The sequence below is a fragment of the Chrysochloris asiatica genome, unplaced genomic scaffold (genome assembly GCF_000296735.1).
Source record: "Chrysochloris asiatica unplaced genomic scaffold, ChrAsi1.0 scaffold00058, whole genome shotgun sequence".
Classification (NCBI taxonomy): Eukaryota; Metazoa; Chordata; class Mammalia; order Afrosoricida; family Chrysochloridae; genus Chrysochloris; species Chrysochloris asiatica.
Genome location: NW_006408576.1, coordinates 17,864,112 through 17,882,665, shown reverse-complemented (window position 1 = coordinate 17,882,665; position 18,554 = coordinate 17,864,112). Strand labels below are relative to the sequence as shown.

Sequence of the window (18,554 nt, the reverse complement as noted above, 5' to 3'; positions counted from 1 at the left end):
GCTTTGGCTAAGTTTTAGATTAAAATGTATAGATTGCAGTGTTTATTCCACAAATTTGTTTTATGATCTATTCAACTATTGTGTTTAGATGGAAAATTCACTGCCATCAAGTAGATTCCAACTTATAGCTGCCCTATATAGAACAGAACAGAACTGCTCCATCAGGTTTCCGAGACTAAATCTTTATGGGAGCAGACAACCCTCATGATGAGTTTAAATTGCTGACCTTGTGGTTAGCCTCCCAGTGTTTAATCCACTATGCCATCGGGGCTCCTTGCTTAGATGTTGCTGTTGTTATGTGCCGTGGAGTCGGTTCCGACTCATAGTGACCCTGTACAGGGTTTTCAAGGCTGTAAATCTTTATGGGAGCAGAAAGCCTCATCTTTCTCCCATGGAACAGCTGGTAGTTTCAAACTGCTGACCTTGTGGTTCGCAGTCCAATTCGTAACCACTACGCTACCAGAGCTTAAATATTAGAAGAAAATCAAATCATTAGACTAAATCTCTCCTCAAATTACTCCCAGGCTAGTAGAGTCAAATACGTATCTGTTGGATATCTCTGGGAAGTAAAAAGACACAAGTGATACTCTTTATGTTGCCATTGTTGTTAGTTGCTGTCAAATAGGTCCTCAACTCATGGTGACATGATGCTCAGTAGAGCAGAGTGCTGCTCAGTTCTGCACCATCCCCATGATGAATTGCAGATGGTCTTTGTCAGAACTACATCACCAAGCCTTTCTTTCTCTCGTCTTAGTCCGGAAGTGCCACTGAAACCTGTTCAGCATCGTAGCGACATGCAAGTCTCCAATGATAGCTGGGTAGTGGTTGCTCATGAGATACATTGGCTGGGAATCGAACTTAGGTTTCTTGCAAGGATGGTGAGACTTGCTTCCACGGAACACCATTTCTTCTACAGCCCTTTTTCTACAGATAACAAAAAAATACTTTTTATATCAAGATAACAAAACAGCCTACCTAACTGCCAAATCTTTTGATAATCATGTTTATTAGAAAGGTGTTTTGGAGTTTGTTTTGCCCACCAAAGAACCTTCTTATCTCTTATAAAGCAGCAGTGATTTAGCATATGTTGATGGAAATACTACTGTAATTAGTTAGTAATCATTTTACCTTAGTTCTGGTAGCAACTACAGACTTTACATACCAGGAGAAAGGGTTTAGAAATTTTGAGGGCAGGGAGATACGGCCTTTTCTCTTTTTATGAGATTCTTGGCTTTTTAAAAATTTCACCTGCTTTTTTCCCTTTGCCTGTTTGTCTTTTGGATTTTAGCTCATTGGTGGTTTTTTTACCACAAAAATAACCACTTGATTGCGTGGATTACTCTTGGGCTTGTCTGTTGTTATTTCACTGTAACCACAGTGGTTTATACCTTTTGGAGCTTACAGTTTTTGAGGTTTTTATTATTTTATTATTAAATGTCGTCGAGTCAGTTCTGACCCATAGGGATCCTGTGGAGGGTTTCTGAGGAGCGACAGGTGGGTTTGAACTGCTGATCTTGTGGTTCAGACTGACCTTGCAGTCCAGCGCATTGTATCTTCAGAGCTATACAATCTTTGAAGAGTTCATATTAATTCTCTGACATACAGAACCAGTAGTATATACATAGATGAAGGCATTGTTCTAAAAAGAAGTTGACTTGTACAATTGTGAAGGGCTGCCAAGTCTCAAATTTATAGGTTAGATGAAGTGAAAAGTGATAATGTTCTTGCAAAATGTCCCTTTTATAGTCTGGAGACAGAACTCACCCTAGGGAGAAATTTCCTTTGTACACTTGGGGTTTTCAGCTGATTGAAGTGCACTTATATTATGGAAGGTAATTTGTTTCACTTGAAGCTATCTGTATGCTTGCTTTTTAACGTCAACTAGACTAGTGTTTTACGAAACAACTGAGCGCTGTTTCTAGTCAAATTGACATAGAAAATTAACTGTTACAGCAAACATTCCAGCTACCTGTGAGTTTTAGGCCTTTTTAGACTCAAATCTCAAGTTTGAACACTTTATAGGAGGTAGTTTTTATACTACTAATAAATACTAATGCTGATAATCTTAAATCACCTGTCTTCCAGGAAGGCATATTTAATTTTAAAAAGGGGTTCCAGAGTAGTAAGGAGCTCTAGTAGCATAGTGGTTACGAGTTGGGCTGCTAACTTCAGGGTCAACAGTTTGAAACTACCAGCTGTTCCCCTGAAGAAAAGATGAAGCTTTTTGCTCCCTTAAAGATTTACAGCCTTGGAAACTTTATGCAGGGTTGCTGTGAGTCAGAACCGGACACACTACCACCACAAGCGTTGTATAAATTTCATTAGATAAAACTGATATGAAGACTCAAGAACATTTTTCTCCCCTCAAGTCAGGATTGTTAGGTAGGACAAATCTAATTTGTTTGCACACTTAAAAGAGGAACTGCAGGAATTATAAATTAGGAAGAGTCATGGCCTTTGTAAACAAATTTACATGAGGAACTAAATTAGCATTAGAAGATTGCCTGCTAAACACAACAATCAAGAGATGTTAATTGGATAATCTTTATGGTTAGTTACTCCCACACTTTGGGAGTCTAGTGGTCAAATGGTTTGTGATCCTCAGTTAACCTGAAGGTTGGAGGTTTTAAACCTACCAAACAGCTGTATGAAGAAAGGCCTGGCAAACTGCTTCCATTAAATTGATTATTAAGAGCTATCGAATTGGTTCCAACTCAGTGAGGCTAGGATTTCCAAGGAGTGGTGGTTGGATTTTAACTGTTAGACTTGTGATTAGCAGTCCAGTGCTTATATACAGCACCACACCAGGACTCCTCCCTAAAGATTGTATAGGGTTTCCGAGGAGCAGCTGCCGAGTTTGAACTGGCAACGTTGCGGTTCAAACTGACCTTGCAGTTGAGTGCTTATCCTACAGTGCCACATCAGGATACCACATAAAGATTGGTGGTGGTGGCGGTAGTGTACCGTGGAGTCAGTTCTGACTCAATAACGACCTTGAATAAGGTTGCCAAGGCTGTAAGTGTTTGCAGGAACAGAAAGCCTCATCTTTCTCCCGCGAAACTGCTGGTAGTTTCGAACCAGCTGACCTTGAAGTTAGCAGCCACTCCTCCAACCAAGGAAATCCTATGGAGCAGTTTTACTTTGTAATACATGGAGTTACCACTAGATGGTAACACTAGATGGCAGTTAACTCCCAATGCTGGTGCTATCCTGCCTTAATTTTTGGAAGACCATGTTCATGGGCCCTAAGCCCTAGTACCTTCTGATGTGAATATTTTTAAGTGCCAGTGAGTTCTTACATCTACCCTGTATAGTGTTTCCAAGGAATAGCTGGTAGGTTTGAACTGCAAACCTTGCAGTTAACCAGTCCACTGCTTATCCTAAAGCGCTACATGTTAGAGATATTGCCAGTGATTCCTCTCCTCTTCCCCCGCTTTTCCCTGAATACCTGCTATAAACCTAGTATCTAACATAATGAATGTTTGTATATATTATTTCTTAAAATGCAATATATATTTTAAGTATTTGGGAGGCACCTCATTGTTGCTCCGTGCTCTTCCTACTGGTGTATGAATGGGAATAGGAATAAGGTTGAAAGGTCAGGTAACTGTTACTTAGACAATAGTTCTTCTCAACCCTTTCTGTTTTATGACATTACAGAATATAAGAATATTTGTATGGTACAGTGGGGAAAATGGATTCTTCCCCAACTCGGGCCTTACTGCTTTGATGACTGAGGGGATCTTTAACACTACATCAGTTGGAAGATGTAGTTTAGAGTCTGATTCTGGAGAACTTGAAGTTTATTCTTTAACAAGTCATTGATTGTTTTATTGTTGTTTATCAGGGGATTAATATGCCCAGAAGTGGAATATAAGGTTATTTTGGCAACAGGGTATAACATAGAATAGAAAAAGATATACCCTAAAACCTGTGGATCAGTTTGGTTGTTGGGTTAGTTGCAGTGAAACAAGAAATTTAACACAGTTAAGTAGAAGTGGAAATGGGACTGAGAATTGATCAGAATACTTTACTAGGAAATGGCAACTCATGGTCGTGGAGTAGGAAATGGCATGTAGAAAACTAAAGCTAGTATTGGTGAACCTGGGTGATAAGGACGTGTAGAAGGCTGAGGAATAATTGTGATAAACTATATAAGGATATTCAATCACGTAACCCTGCAGGATTATAAACATTGGATGGATTGTGAACAAGGCCGCCAGTTCAAACCCACCAGCTGCTCTTCGGAAACCCTATACAGGATCACTGAGTTGATTCTGAAGCACTTAACAACAACACTGCAGAGTAGTTGAGAATGTGGATAGGGTGTAGTCATTTTTTAAGAGAATGGGAGAGGCTGCATTACCTCTAATATGTTACCGTTTATGGCATGATTTTTGGCCTTGTAGACTCAAATCTGATTGATAAATACATTATGGTAGAACCAGCTTTCAGGGTTCATCAGTAATAACCAAGTTCATGTGGAGGTGGTGGTGTTTTGCGAGACTAACATGTTTTTTCAGAAGGCAGGTAAACTCATAGGAATTAAGTCATAATTAGGAAGTTGATTAGTAAATCCAGAAACAAGAGGTACATTTTAGATGAAGGAACTGAATATGTGAAACTTCCCCCCAAAAAAACATAAAACATTTTGGGGTATTGAACTTTCTATTTATTTGGAATATAGAAGGTAATGAGAAATGAGACTGTAGGGTTGAACAAATGTTTTGTCATGAAGAACTCTTTCAATACCAGATTAAGGAGTGAGACTTTGGGGTTTTGTATATGGAGGGTGGTTGTTAAGTGCTGTCAAGTGGGTTTCAACTCATAGTACGCTGTATAGTTTCCAAGGAGCAGCTGGTGAGTTTGAATTGTCAACCTTGCAGGTAGCAGTCCAGTACTTATCCTGCAGCGCCATACCAGGACTCCATGGAGGGTTGTTGTTGTTAAGTGCTGCTGAGTCAGTTCTGATTCATAGCAACCCTGTTAAGTGCCGTCAAGTTGATTCCAACCCATAGCGATCCTGTATAGTGTTTCTGAGGAGCGGCTGGTGAGCTTGAACTGCTGACATTTCGGTTCAAACAACTTTGCATTCCAGCACATGAGCCACAGCACCACACCAGGACTCCCAGGCAAGATTGTTGTTGTTGTCAGGTGCCATTGAGTCGGAACCTACTCATAGCACCTCCATGCACAGCAGAACGAAACAATGTCCGATCCTGGACCAACCTCACTATTGTTGCCACGCTTGAGTCCATTGATGCTGCCACTTGGCCAATCCATCTCATTAGGGGTCTTCTTTTACTCTGACCCTCTACCTTACCAAACATGATATCCTTCTTCAGCGACTGGTACCTCCTGACAATATGTCCAAAGTATGAGAGACGAAGCTTAGCCATCTTGGCCTCCAAGGAGCACTCTGGCTTCACTTCTTCCAAAACAGATCTATTGGTTCTTTCAGTATTCTCCTCCAACACCACAACTCAAAAGCATTAATTCTTCTACCGTCTACCTTATTCACTGTCCAGCTTTTGCATGCATATATTGTTGTTGTTAAGTGCCGTTGAGTCAGATCTGACCTATAGTGACCCTATACAGGGTTTCTGAAGAGCGACTGGTGAGCTTTAACCACCGACCTTGCAGTTCAAACGACTTTGCACTCTGGCATATTAACCCACAGCGCCACACCAGGATTCCTTCGCATGCATATGAGGTTACTGAAAATACCTTGGCTTGGGTCAGGGGCACCTTAGTCCTTAAGCTGACATCTTTGCTCTTCAACACTTTCTCTGCCTAATGCAAAACGGCATTTGATTTCTTTTCTTTTTAATGCTTTATTGTAAGTTATGTGACAGTTTACATGGGAGAACATTAGCTTTACATTAATCCTATTCTATATCGTTTCTTTGTCATGGTTACAATCTTCTCCATGCATCATCAACCACCCAAAGGGTATACCCTGGAAGCCTGCTCCCCACCCCCACCCGCGGTCGTCAGCACATAGCCTCTCTCCCTCTCTGGGTCTAAAGTCCCCAGCTGCTCCATCTCTCCACGTCATCGTCTCTGTCTCCATCTCTATATAAGTCTTTTAAAGCTTATTTAATAATTTTTAATATACTTTATGTTAACATTATAGGTTGTGTTGTTTTTTTAGTTCATGGGTACCCCACCGTATTTGTGCCTGCTGGCCTCTCATTATGGTATATTGGAGCTGTCCCTTGAGTAATTTCAATAGTATTGTGGTTGCTTTTTCTGTGGAATTTTTGTGTTCCTTGGATTGTGAGTCGTAGTGTTGCTGTTGTTAGGTGCCATCGAGTTGGTTGCACAACAAAACACTGTCTGGTCCTGTGCCAAACTCACAATCAGTGTTATACTTGAGCCCATTGCCGCTTCCACTGTGCCAAATCATCCCGCTGGGGATTTCTCTTTTTGGCTGACCCTCCACTTTACCAAGCATGATGTACTTCTCCAGGGACTGGTTTGTCTTGATAATATTATGTCCAGAGTCTGAGAGATGAAGTCTGGCCATCCTGGCTTCTTGAAGTATTCTGGCTATACTTTTTCCAACACAGATTTGTTTGTTCTTATCAGTCCATGGTACTTTTAATACTGTTCTCCAACACTATAACCATGACTGTACAATTCTTGTACAGTCTTCCTTTATTCCGCATCCTACTTTCACATGAATATAAAGCTATTAAAAATACCTTGGATGTCTGTATAGTGATTTTGACTGTTTCTGCTGAGTACTCAGGGTTTCATGAAACGCTAGTCAGTTTTTACATATTTTCAGCTTGTAGATTCACATATCATGCATAAAATTAAAATTTGGGGAAACACCTGCACAAATCATGGGTTTGGAGTTGGAAGAAAGTGAGGGCAGTAGAAAATACCCACTCCATTCCTCACAAAAAAAAAGAAAGCCCAGAAAGAAGTTTAACAGTTCTTGAGACTTCTCAAGTTTTTCTAGTGCTATTGTTAGGTGGAGCCCTGGTATGATGCTGTGGGTTAATGCACCAGGCTGTAGAGTCATTTGAACCAGAAGGTTGGCAGTTCAAGCTCACCGTCGCTCCTCGGAAACCCTATACAGGGTTGCTATGGGTCAGAAACGAGTTGACGGCAGGTAACAACAGCAATTGTTAGATAAGGCTCTATTGTGATGTAAGCTTACAGTTTTTCTCTAGTTTTGTTTCTTCCTATCTGTAGTTATGTGCTGTGAAGTCGGTTCTGACTCATAGCAACCCTATACAGGGTTTCCAAGGCTGTAAATCTTTACGGGAGCAGAAAGCCTCATCTTTCTCCCGCAGAACAGCTGGTAGTTTCAAACTGCTGACCGTGTAATTAGCAGCCTGATCCATAACCACTATGCTACCAGAGCTCCTTTCTTCCTATCTAGCCTTTGTATATTTCCCTTCCTTTGGGGTTCTGCAGTTTTTTTTTCTTGTTTTATCTAGTTCTAGTTAGCATCCTGGTGTGGTGCTGTAGGATCAGCACTACCCACAGGTCCTTGGAAACCCTATCTATACAGGGTTGTTGTGAATTGGAACTGACTGGACACTCAACAACAATTGTGTCATTATTTTTAGCAGGAGGGAAAGTCATAGTTAACCTAGTGCTTCCGTAACAGAAATAACCACAAGTGAGTGGCTTTAAAGGGCAGAAGCTTTATTTTCTCACAGTTCTGAAGGTTAAAAGTTCAAATCAGGGTCTTAGCTATGTTGATTCCTTTTGTGAGCCTCTCTCCTAATTTCTGGTGTTTGCAGTGATCTCTGGTGTTTCCCTTAGTGCCTTTATTGAAATGTGTGGCTCAGTGTTGATTTTCCTTATATCAGAAGCAATTAGGTTTTAAGATCAACCCTATGCTGGTATGGCCACATTAATACAACAAAAGAAGCCTCTATTTCTGGATACACTCATATTTATTAGATACAGACAGTCACTGGGTTACAAACTATAGATTTACGTACAACTTGTAGATATGGACCACCCTTCATAACATCTGTTGTATTACAATTTTGAGGTACTTGTAGTGGTTCATAATAACAAATAGGCGATACTTTGCCAAGTACATCAAAACATTGTTATTATTACTGTACTATGCTAAAGTTGGAGTCCTGGTGTGGTGCTGTGGGCTAATGCATCAGACTGCAAAGTCATTTGAACTGCAAGGTCGGTGGTTCAAGCTCAACCACCTGCTCCTTGGAAACCCTATACAGGGTCGCCATGAGTCGGAATCGACGTAACAACAACATGCTAAAGGAGCTCTGGTAGCGTAGTGGTTACGAATCGGGCTGCGAACCTTAACGTCAGCGGTTCGAAACTACCAGCCGCTCCGTGGGAGAAAAATGAGGCTTTCTACTCCCATAAAGATTGACACCCTTGGAAACCCTGTACAGGGTCACTACGAGTCAGAACGGCATCTACGACACTTAACAACACTTAACAACAACAACATGCTAAGTGTTGCATTTTTTTTAATCATAGAAAAGTATACTATATACTAAGGCAAACATTGGACCCAACTGACATTGGGATACGAATTCTGTTCTTACTTACATTCAAATTAGACTTAGACTGATAATAGAAATGAAACGCGTTCATAATCTGTGAACTGCCTATGTGTTATTGCTGTTAAGTGCCATTGAGTCTGTTCCGATTTATATCAACCCTGTATAGAGTGTCCAAGGAGTGGCTGATGAGCTTGAACTGCTGACCTTGCAGTTCAAACCGATCTTGCAGTCCAGCACATTAACCCACAGTGCCACATCAGGAACTGCCTGTGTGGGGGTTAGTATTTCAATACATATTTTTAGGGGACGCAGTTCTGTTCATAAGAGAAAGCCATTTTTCTGCTCATTTGCTTTTTGTATTTTATTTATGCTAAAATTGAACAGTCACATTAACTTGTGGCTCTCATATTGGTCAGAAATGTTGCAGTATCTAGTATAATGTAAAAATATTAACAAATGCAGATTTATTGAGCTTCCAAATGAATAATGGTGATGACTTAGAACACATTGAATATAAAAAAGAATTCATGAATTGATGGTGATGGTGTAGGAGAGGGTGGGGAAAGAGACTCTAGAATGCTAATTAATAAATGTAGCCTGATTTTCACTCACCCCTTTAAGGTATCAGTTTATTCTGTGGAAAAATTAAACTGGAGAATTAGACTCCATACTAGGGATACTAGCTAACACATAGACAAAGGAAAAGATCCGGTGTAAACCAGGGATTTAGTAAAAGTCTGAATAGTGGGTAATAAAATACGCACTGGGCTATTTCAGAAAGAAACAGAATGTACCAGACAAAAGACCTATAGACGGACATCTAAGAGTTCTTACTAGATACTGTCTAATCTTGCACCTTTTTGAAAATGTTAAAACTTTCCCTTGTTAGCACATTAAAATAACAGGTCATTTTTTGCTTGCATAGAAAAAAATTTTAAAGGATAAATTGAATGTGGGGGGAGAGGTTAGCAAAGTAATAATAATTCATAATTTATTATCTGCTCATTTGATACATGGTGAATTTTGTGTTTTTGATTATTCTTTTTTTGGGCGGGGTGGGGTGGGGTGGTGGTGGTGGCCAATATCCAAAGAGAGATAACATGACATGTTGGTAACTCAGTGTAGACCTAAAAAAGTGTTAGCATCTTTAACCCATTGCCATAAGAAAATTCTCATCCCTTGTGTTAGAAAGTAGAACTGATTCCATCTTTAGTACCTAACATTACACCTTAATATATTTATATTTTATTAACATATTCAGGCACTTTTATCTGAACATAAAATGATGTAGCAAGACATTTGAGTCCTTTTAAATATTGAAATAACACTCGAAGTATAATGTAAATGTCTTATCTACAGGATGTTCATATATTGACAAACTTGGATTCTTCTAAGAATGAAAGGAAATAGCGCTCGTAATTATACTGAGATAGCAAATTATATGCCTGGACAAACCAAGGCATATAGTCACTGTATTCCTCCAGCACACTTAAATTTTTTTGTTGTTTCTTTGTGAGGTTTGATATTTGCTGTAGGCTTAAGTGTAAAGGAATTGGGGATCTAATTAGGCCTTTGACTTGAGCTTGAACTCTTAATGTTGGTGTCTGTCCTGTTGTTAAGTGCTGTTGAGTTGGTTCTGACTCATAGCGACTGTAGGGTTTCCAAGGAGCAGCTTGGGAGTTTGAACCACCAACCTTACAGTTCAAACCAACCTTGAGGTCAAGTGCTTATACTATGGCTCCACATCAGGACTTGTGTTGTTGTTGTTAAGTACTGTGGAGTCAGTTCCGACTCATAGTGACTCTGCACAGGGTTTCTGAGGCTGTAAATCTTTACAGGAGCAGAACGCCTCATCTTTCTCCCGTGGAACAGCTGGTAGTTTCAAATTGCTGACCTTGAGGTTGGCAGCCCAACTCATAACCACTACGCTACATCAGGACTTGTGTAATGCCAGCTAAATCAAACCACCCCTAGAATTAATTACATTCATTTATTTGGTTTGCCTGTCTGAAAATTTTTACTTTGCCCTTGTTGTTTTTGTTCTTGTTAAGTGCTGTCAAGTTGGTTTCTATACATAGTGACCCTGCATAGGGTTTCCAAGGTGTTTTAAAACCTCTGCAGGAGGAGAGAAAAAACAAAATGGTGGATCAGGTGGAAGTGCAGTACGGAGCTCCGTCAGCAACAACATAGAATACCGGACCAAGCAGGCTCAGAACCACATATAAAGGAATATTTAGAAGGTTGGAAGGCTTACAGCTGGGGGAATTTGTAGCAGAAGCAAGAAATCCATTGCTTTCTAATTTGAGACGCTCAGCTGCTCCAGGAGCCGCCATCTTGGGTGAGACCAAGCAGGGGAAGGATCTGAGCGGCCACAGATGCCTGGCAGAACCGCTGAGATAAAGGTGTGGACACTCTTTTCTTTTGGTATCTGTTCATTGGTCCCTTGCTGTCTGCACACTTCAATTCTGGTGACTGTAGGGGTGCTTGAGCTAGTGGACACCCCAGCCCCACCCTCGGAGGGTTCTACTATACATGTGCACAGATCTCCTCAAAATTTAAAGAGACAGTCTCCACTTAAAACCAAACGGCCACAGCCAGCCCTGAACTGTTTATAACTAGAAAAAAGGCCTGAACGGGGATTGTGGAGCAGGACAGGCAGATAAAAAAGGAAATTAAATTAAATCCTAGGCCGTAAATTAAATCCTAATTTACGTTAGAGCGACCAACAGTGGCATTTTGAATTTTCTCAGGAAGAAGAGTGATAAGGGAAGCCCATTTCCTGATCACATCTACCTGGAGGCAATCAGAAAGCATAAAACATACCAAAGTACACATCCATCAAATATTAAGGCCACAGATAACCCCTAACTATGCCCCAAAAACAGAAATAGATGACCATATATGCACATGTCCAGAAACATGATAAAGTGACTGAGGCAAATGAGCTGGAAGTAGACCTACACTCCATACTGGAAGATGGGCAGGCTTTGGAAATGGCTGAGAAGGAATTCAGAAAAATGAAATATTGGCATTCTGGAACTAGAAGAATCACACAGGTCTACAGAGGAGATAGTTGAAGAGCTTCTGGAAGAAAATTTTCCTAACATCCTGAAAAGTGAAAAGATAAGCATTCAAGAAGGTTAATGAACCCCAGGATGGATAGACCCTAAAAGACAATCACCAAGACATATAATAATCAAGTGCTCCAAAATCAAAGATAAGGACAGGATCTTGAAAGCAGCTAGAGAAAAGAGAAATGTAACATACAAAGGCAGGCAAATCAGATTAAGCTTGGATTTCTCAACAGAAACCATGCAAGCAAGAAGACAATGGGGAGACATATATAAAAAAACCCTGAAAGAAAAAAACTGCCACCCAAGAATCCTGTACCCAGCAAAGCTGTCAATCAAATATGGTGTTAATCAAAACATTCCAGGATAAACAGAAGGTAAGTGATTTTGCCAAAGCCAACCCTGCTATGAAAAACATCCTAAAGGAAGTTTTGTGGACTGAGAACCAACAAGAATAGACAACAACTACAGAATGATGTAAATGGCAGCATCACCCTGATGTCCACAATGGAAGTCAAGAACAGAATAAAATTATAAGAACAGAGGAACTGGGAGGTCAGTCTATGATCAAAACAATTACAGTGTGAAAGAAGAGGAACAGAGATCCAGGTGGTGAGAAGGTCAGGATAAAATAGACTATCTTAAATGGAGGGAAGAACTAATGGAATATAAGGTAACCACAATGGGGTTGGGGTGGGGGGTTTAGTTTGGGTGTTGGGGAGGGCAATACAAGAATGAAGGAGGAGGCAGAAGAACAAGATAGATAGGGGAACACTGAGCCAGGTCATATATTTTGAAGTAACACACAGGTACCCCTTCTTTATCTTCTCTCTTATTACTACTCCCATCCTGTAACTAACGTGTCACAAGCAGAGTCAGTTTATCACATGTAAGGTCTATTCAGTCCACCCCAAATCAGAGTGGTTATATGTGCATAATTTCTTTTCCTGAAAGATGACTACGGTCTTGAATTTTGATTTTTTCCCCTAATTTTTTAGTCTCTTTGAATAGCCAACCTAATTAAGTCAGTTATTGTCTAACATTTTCACAGGCAGTCCCTGGGTTATGAACTAGATTGGTACAGGGGCTGTGAACAAGTTCTGCCTGGTTCAGTCATGGCTAAGAATGCTTCACCAGAACAGGTCTGATTTTTTTAAAAAGTTATGGTGAACTGTAAAGATAGCAGAAACAGGAAAAATAACAGATCCAAGCTTGTTAAGAAAGACAGTTTACCAATTACATAACCAAATCTCTAACCCTCAGATTTTGAGTACAAAGATGATGGCCAACTGTGGCGCTTTGTATGTACGTGGCTAATAAAACCCAGTCCATGCATCAGGCTCCTTGAGGCGTTCACTCCACCTCTTCTGAGTCTCCCATTACAGGGGTTCAACCTGTAGATTTTTTTTTTCCCCTGTTCTAAGTACCATGCCAAATTTGCCAGAATAAAAAACTTCAGGTCTGTTCATAGGATATGACAGGTTTATAAAGGGGCTGCCAAGTCTTGGTGTGGCACTGTAGAATAAGTACTGCACTATAAGGTCTGTTTGAATCACACGGTCAGCGATTCAAACCCACCAGCTGCACCTTGGTTGGCATTTAACAACAAATTGGAGGACTTGTCCGTCAGGCTGACATTGGTAACCTGAGAACTGCCTGTATTCTCCTTACTTATTAAGCTAATGGTTCTTTGTTACATATGTGTGTATGTGCCATACATTGCATTGTATGTTATATTGATTCTCAAAAGGCTTTTTACTAATCATGTAAATGTTAGTATCTTGATTTTTTTTTTAATGTATATTTATAACATAAAGCTCCACTTTAGAATGTATCATTAACCCATACTTTCTAGCATAGTGCCTAGAAATGAAAATGTTTGGTTCAAATTTTGGCTCATTTCTAATTAATCATGGCTTTGGAGAAGTTCCTTAACTTTGTGATTTTCTTCATTTGTAAAATTGTCCCATGGGTTGTTTATATATAGGTATATATATAATATATTTTAAATGCTTTGAGTGGTGTTTGGCACATATCAAGAACTTAATATATTTCTTGAATGAATGGAATAATTATTCTTCTGTGGTAATAAATGTATTATTAAAATGATAAAAATAATAGGGAACGTGGTTAGTATATGTATTCCAAAGTTAGAGGTTGAACTGTGTTTATTAATGAAGATCATTAAGCTGACAGGAAATTGAAAATCCTTAAAAATCTTTTTGATTTTCTGTTGATTATTTTCTTGTATTTTAAAACTTATAAGCTACCTATAATCTCTCAAATAAGTGTATACAACAATAAATAATGTGATAAGAGCAGTTCATTTTGTCTGTAAAACAAATCACTTATAAATCAGTTTAAGATAAATTCTAAGTTGCTCAGTGACACAAAATATTGTAAAGTGAATCATTTCGGGAAAGCTGTTGAAGTGATGGATATGCAAAAAATATGTTACCCCTAAAGATAAGAATAAAGTAAGCGTAGCGGTTATGAATCGGACTGCGAACAGCAAGGTCATCAGTTTGAAATTACAAGCTTGTTCCACAGGAGAAAGATGAGGCTTTCTGCTCCGGTAAAGATTTACAACCTGGGAAGCCCTGTACAAGGTCGCTAAGAGTCGGAACCAACTCCATGGCACATAATCACCACCACCAAAGATAAGAAGTAGTAGTATTGGAGTTTTATTATTATGCTTAGTTTTTTTCCTGCAACATGGGAGTAGAAGGAATAGCTACTGTACTAAATTTATATCAATATTATTAAGCAAATTCATCTCTTAAAATAGTTCTCTACAGCTTTTTTGGCATAATCTATTATTATTTCCATCCTGTTTGTCTGAAATAAAATTTAATTCTAGATCCTTTAGCATTTTGTAAAGCCAACTGTATAATAATATTCTTTACTCTAACAACTGTTCATAGTTCTTTCGTGTTCTCAATTACTTGTCCATCCTAGTTTTTTACATAGTACAGTGTAATCTTCAGTCAAATAGTGCTGCCATCATTGAAGGGAACCCCAATCTTAGCTCTCCAAACCTCCTAAGATCATAAATTTGCTAGTTTTGTGGTACAAGGATGAGCTTCTGCTTAATTAACTAGAGAACTTCGTGGGGGAACTTTTAACTATATGTTAGCCAGTTTTCATACCAGTAATCTTATTTACAAAGATTTTCTTTTTCACAGAGCCACATGTTTTTGTTGTAGTTTTTTAATTTCTCGCTCTTTCTGTCTGTCTCTGTCTCTCTGATCTGTTCTGGTTTTAAAAAATAATAATCTCAAGTATAGAATTAAGCTGTATAGGTTTAAGCACTTGTAACCTGTGTTAGCGCTAATAATACAGTATAGCCATGATTATTTTGATAAGACATGAAATAGATTCCATTATCTTTTAATTGGGCTAAAATATAAATCTCTGCTGTGGTAGCATATGAAAAGACAGAATTATTCTGTACCTTTTTCCTTCACAGAGAACCAGTGGCATCTGACACCTGGCTGAAACTCCAGGATGGAAGTAATGCCTAGGTCATTTTATAAAAGCCCAACACGTGTAAATCGTACATAATGGCTATATGTACACTAGTAATCGGTCATTTTAGAAATTGAAATTTGCAGTTAGCTTTTCTGTGGCTGTGTAGTTACTAATGAAATAGTTCTTTAGCATATTTTAGAGTCCTTAAAAGAAAAGTGCAATTGAGTAAGTGTAATAAAATCATTGTGAACAGCTCTACATCTGATTTAGGAAGTGACTTAGTTGCAAAGAAATTACTAGCTCTTTAGAGTGTACTGAGTAACCTTGTTGGGGGGTGGTAGTGCTGTAAAAATAATGTCTTGACTAGAATTAGTCCCTTTTGTGGATTTCAACTTATCTGACTGACTTAGGGAAATCAGAAGGGTGTCTTTATTTTACATTATAGTTGTTGTTGTTATTGTCAAGTGCTGTCAAAGAAAAGGAAAGTTGTTTACAGATCTAAAATAGAAAACATTTAGAAAATTTAGTTATATCCTTCCCTCAAGAATACTTTGTTCTTTACCTGACTGAAAATGGCCTAAGCAAAAATGCAATGACTAATTTCATAAGTTATTTCAAAGGAAATAATCACAAAAATACAGTTGCTTGGCATACCTATAAATAGAGGTGGTAATTCACTTGTTTATAAATACCATGTTGTCTTTGTTGGTGCTACATCTTGTTTATTATTTATTTTTAAAATAATGGTAACAATTCATTTGAAATCCAAAAACAAGTGAAATTTTTGTCATTGTCTCACTGTTGTCTATCTCTTCCCACTTTTCTCCCTCTTCTTCCCCTGCTCTCCACCCCCTAAAGAGAAAGAAAGAAAACACATCTAAATTCAGGCCATAAATTGAAAGTGTTGGTGATGTTGAACAGAAAAAAATTTAACCGTCAATCCGGCAATTTCTTTTTCCAATCAAGAATATGGTGGTATTGAAACAGTACTTATTTTTACCTCACTCTGGTCTATACCTTTCTTCAGTTTAAGCCACAATCTTAATACATGTCACATTTACAATGTGCAAACATTTTTGGCTTCATTGCACTTTTTTTTTTTTAACTATCCCCTGGGCTTGAAGCTCACTTGCAATGTTTCGTTTTTAATCTCAACATTTAAGATAATCTCTTAAATTTAAACATTTAAGACACTTAAAATATTTCTCTGATTATTTCCTTTGAAATTAACTTAGGAAAGTAGTTGCTGAATTTTTGTTTAAACCATTTTTCAGTCAAGTAAAGAACAAAGTGTTCTCAGGGAATATAACTAAAATTTCTAAATGTTTTCTGTTTTAGATTTGTTTTCTTCAGTATTGTATTCTCATGAATTCTAAATACTCTCACCATATAATCTTCGAGACTTACCCATTTTGTATTATAGTTGGTATTTTTATATTGTATTAACTGATTTTGTATCTGTAGCTGTTTTTCCAAACACTGATACTGTTTTGTCTGTTCTTACCTGAAACAACAAATGCTTCTCAAACTTGGCACCTAGGCAGAAAAGTGTGAACACCTGGTTAACTAATTACGTTGTGGTTGTTAAGTGCTGTGGAGTTGGTTCAAACCTCATAGCGACCCCTAATAGGGTTTCAAAGGAGCAACTGGTGGGTTTGAACTGCCAGTTTTGTGGTTCACAATCCAGTGCTGATCCTACAGTGCCACACCAGCTGATAATAACTAACATTTATTGAGAACTTACTATATGCCACATGTTAGTCTATGCTAGCGCTGCAGGATCAGCATTGGACCACAAAGTCAGTTTAAACCGCAAGGTCTGCTATTAAAATCCATACACCAGCTGCTCCTTGGAAACCCTATACAAGGTCTCTATGAGTCAGAGCCTACTCAGCACTAACAACAACATAAATATTCTAAAATTTGAGAATTTGATTCTACTCCATAATGCTTTTTAATGTAAAAATGTTTAGCATCAAGTAAAATTGATAGTCTAAGATGTATCAGTTTGTCTTTTATGACTATTCTCTTGGGCATACCTCGGACTTCAGAAGAACAAATACTTCAGGTTGAGAAGCAATACCTCATTGGGTCAAATCCAAATTTATTTATTTGTTTGTATGAAATGAGGCAGTAAAAAACATAAACCCAGTTTTTTAATGATTAGATTCAATAGACATAAAATTATTTTTTGTCACAGTCTGTGTAAGTTTCTAAAACACTTTACTTGGAATGCTTACCTATTTTGGCTTAGTATGGTCTGCAGTGGACTCAGTACCACTGTTGCGGTTGTGTGGATTATACCATTCTCCTTCACACATGATGTAGTATACATTTTATTACCAATTCCTAAAATGACTCCACACGCCCCATATCCTGCCTGGTAAGTTTCTTCTGTTCTCTGATGGTGCCTGTCCATAACCAGCTGCTATTTCACACGTAGCCAACTGCTTCCTTTCTTTGCTTCCCAGCACCTAAGTCATATAGTTCTTAAGTTCTTGGTATATAGTTAATGGTATACTTATGTCTTTCCTCCTTAGAGAGCAGAGACATTATTTTAAATCTCCTTTCTATGTGCTTTTATGTCAAATACTGTACCTAGTACCTAGCAAGGATCAACAAGTGCTTGTTGAAAGAAAGGGTGAGTGAAAAGATAGGCTTTTTCTAATTATAGTTTTGGTGTAATCTAGCCTTATCATTAGAAACTACTGCTTGCCATGGGACAAATCACATAAAACCTGCCAAGGCAACAAATGACAAGCAACCTGCTCCTTGCTTTCTGTGTTATTGTTAAGTACCTTTGAGTCAGTTCTGACTCATAGCGACTCTGTGTAGGGTTTCCAAGAAGCAACTGGTGAACTTGAACTGCTGACCTTGCGGTTCTAACTAACCTTTCAGTCCAGCATATTAACCTGCAGCATCACACCAGGACTCCTTGCCTTCCATGAAATTGCATCAAATTCAGGATTGTTGCTATTAAGTGCTGTTGAGTTGGTTCCGACCCATAGCGGCTCTGTGTAGGGTTTCTGAGGAGCAAACTGTGAGCTTGAACCGTCAACCTTCTGCTGGTTCAAACGACTTTGCAGTCTGGCACATTAACCCACAACGCCACACCAGGACTCCATATAGTATTACCGTGCTAGTTAATGATTTAAATGTTTTATAGGCAGAAGTTTCTCATTTTAGTTAGTGTCTATAATTCAGTAGCTTTTACTACTGCCTAATTGTTTTATCTTTATTATTTTCAGGAATTGTTGGATAAATATTTAATAGCCAATGCAACTAATTCAGAGAGTAAGGTCTTCTATCTGAAAATGAAAGGAGATTATTTCCGGTACCTTGCTGAAGTAGCGAGTGGTGATGATCGAAAACGTAAGTATATTTGGTTTATAAGCATAATGAAAATATAAAAAAGTAAGGAGGGATGTGTAAATGGGACGTTTGTATGTAGTCTTTAGGCTCTTTGTAACTTCAAAAACCATGGACTCTACATATAAAGAAA

At 38.6% G+C, this 18,554-nt stretch overlaps 1 protein-coding gene across 1 annotated transcript in view; it reads left to right on the top strand.

Moving 5' to 3' along the window:
* The window catches only part of YWHAQ (tyrosine 3-monooxygenase/tryptophan 5-monooxygenase activation protein, theta), a 44,340-nt gene that overhangs the window by 13,052 nt on the left and 12,734 nt on the right, over positions 1 to 18,554 (top strand). The window contains exon 2 of the mRNA XM_006863987.1: positions 18,301 to 18,424. Within this exon, the coding sequence (XP_006864049.1) occupies positions 18,301 to 18,424 (124 nt within the window). The remainder of the gene's footprint in view (positions 1 to 18,300; positions 18,425 to 18,554) is intronic.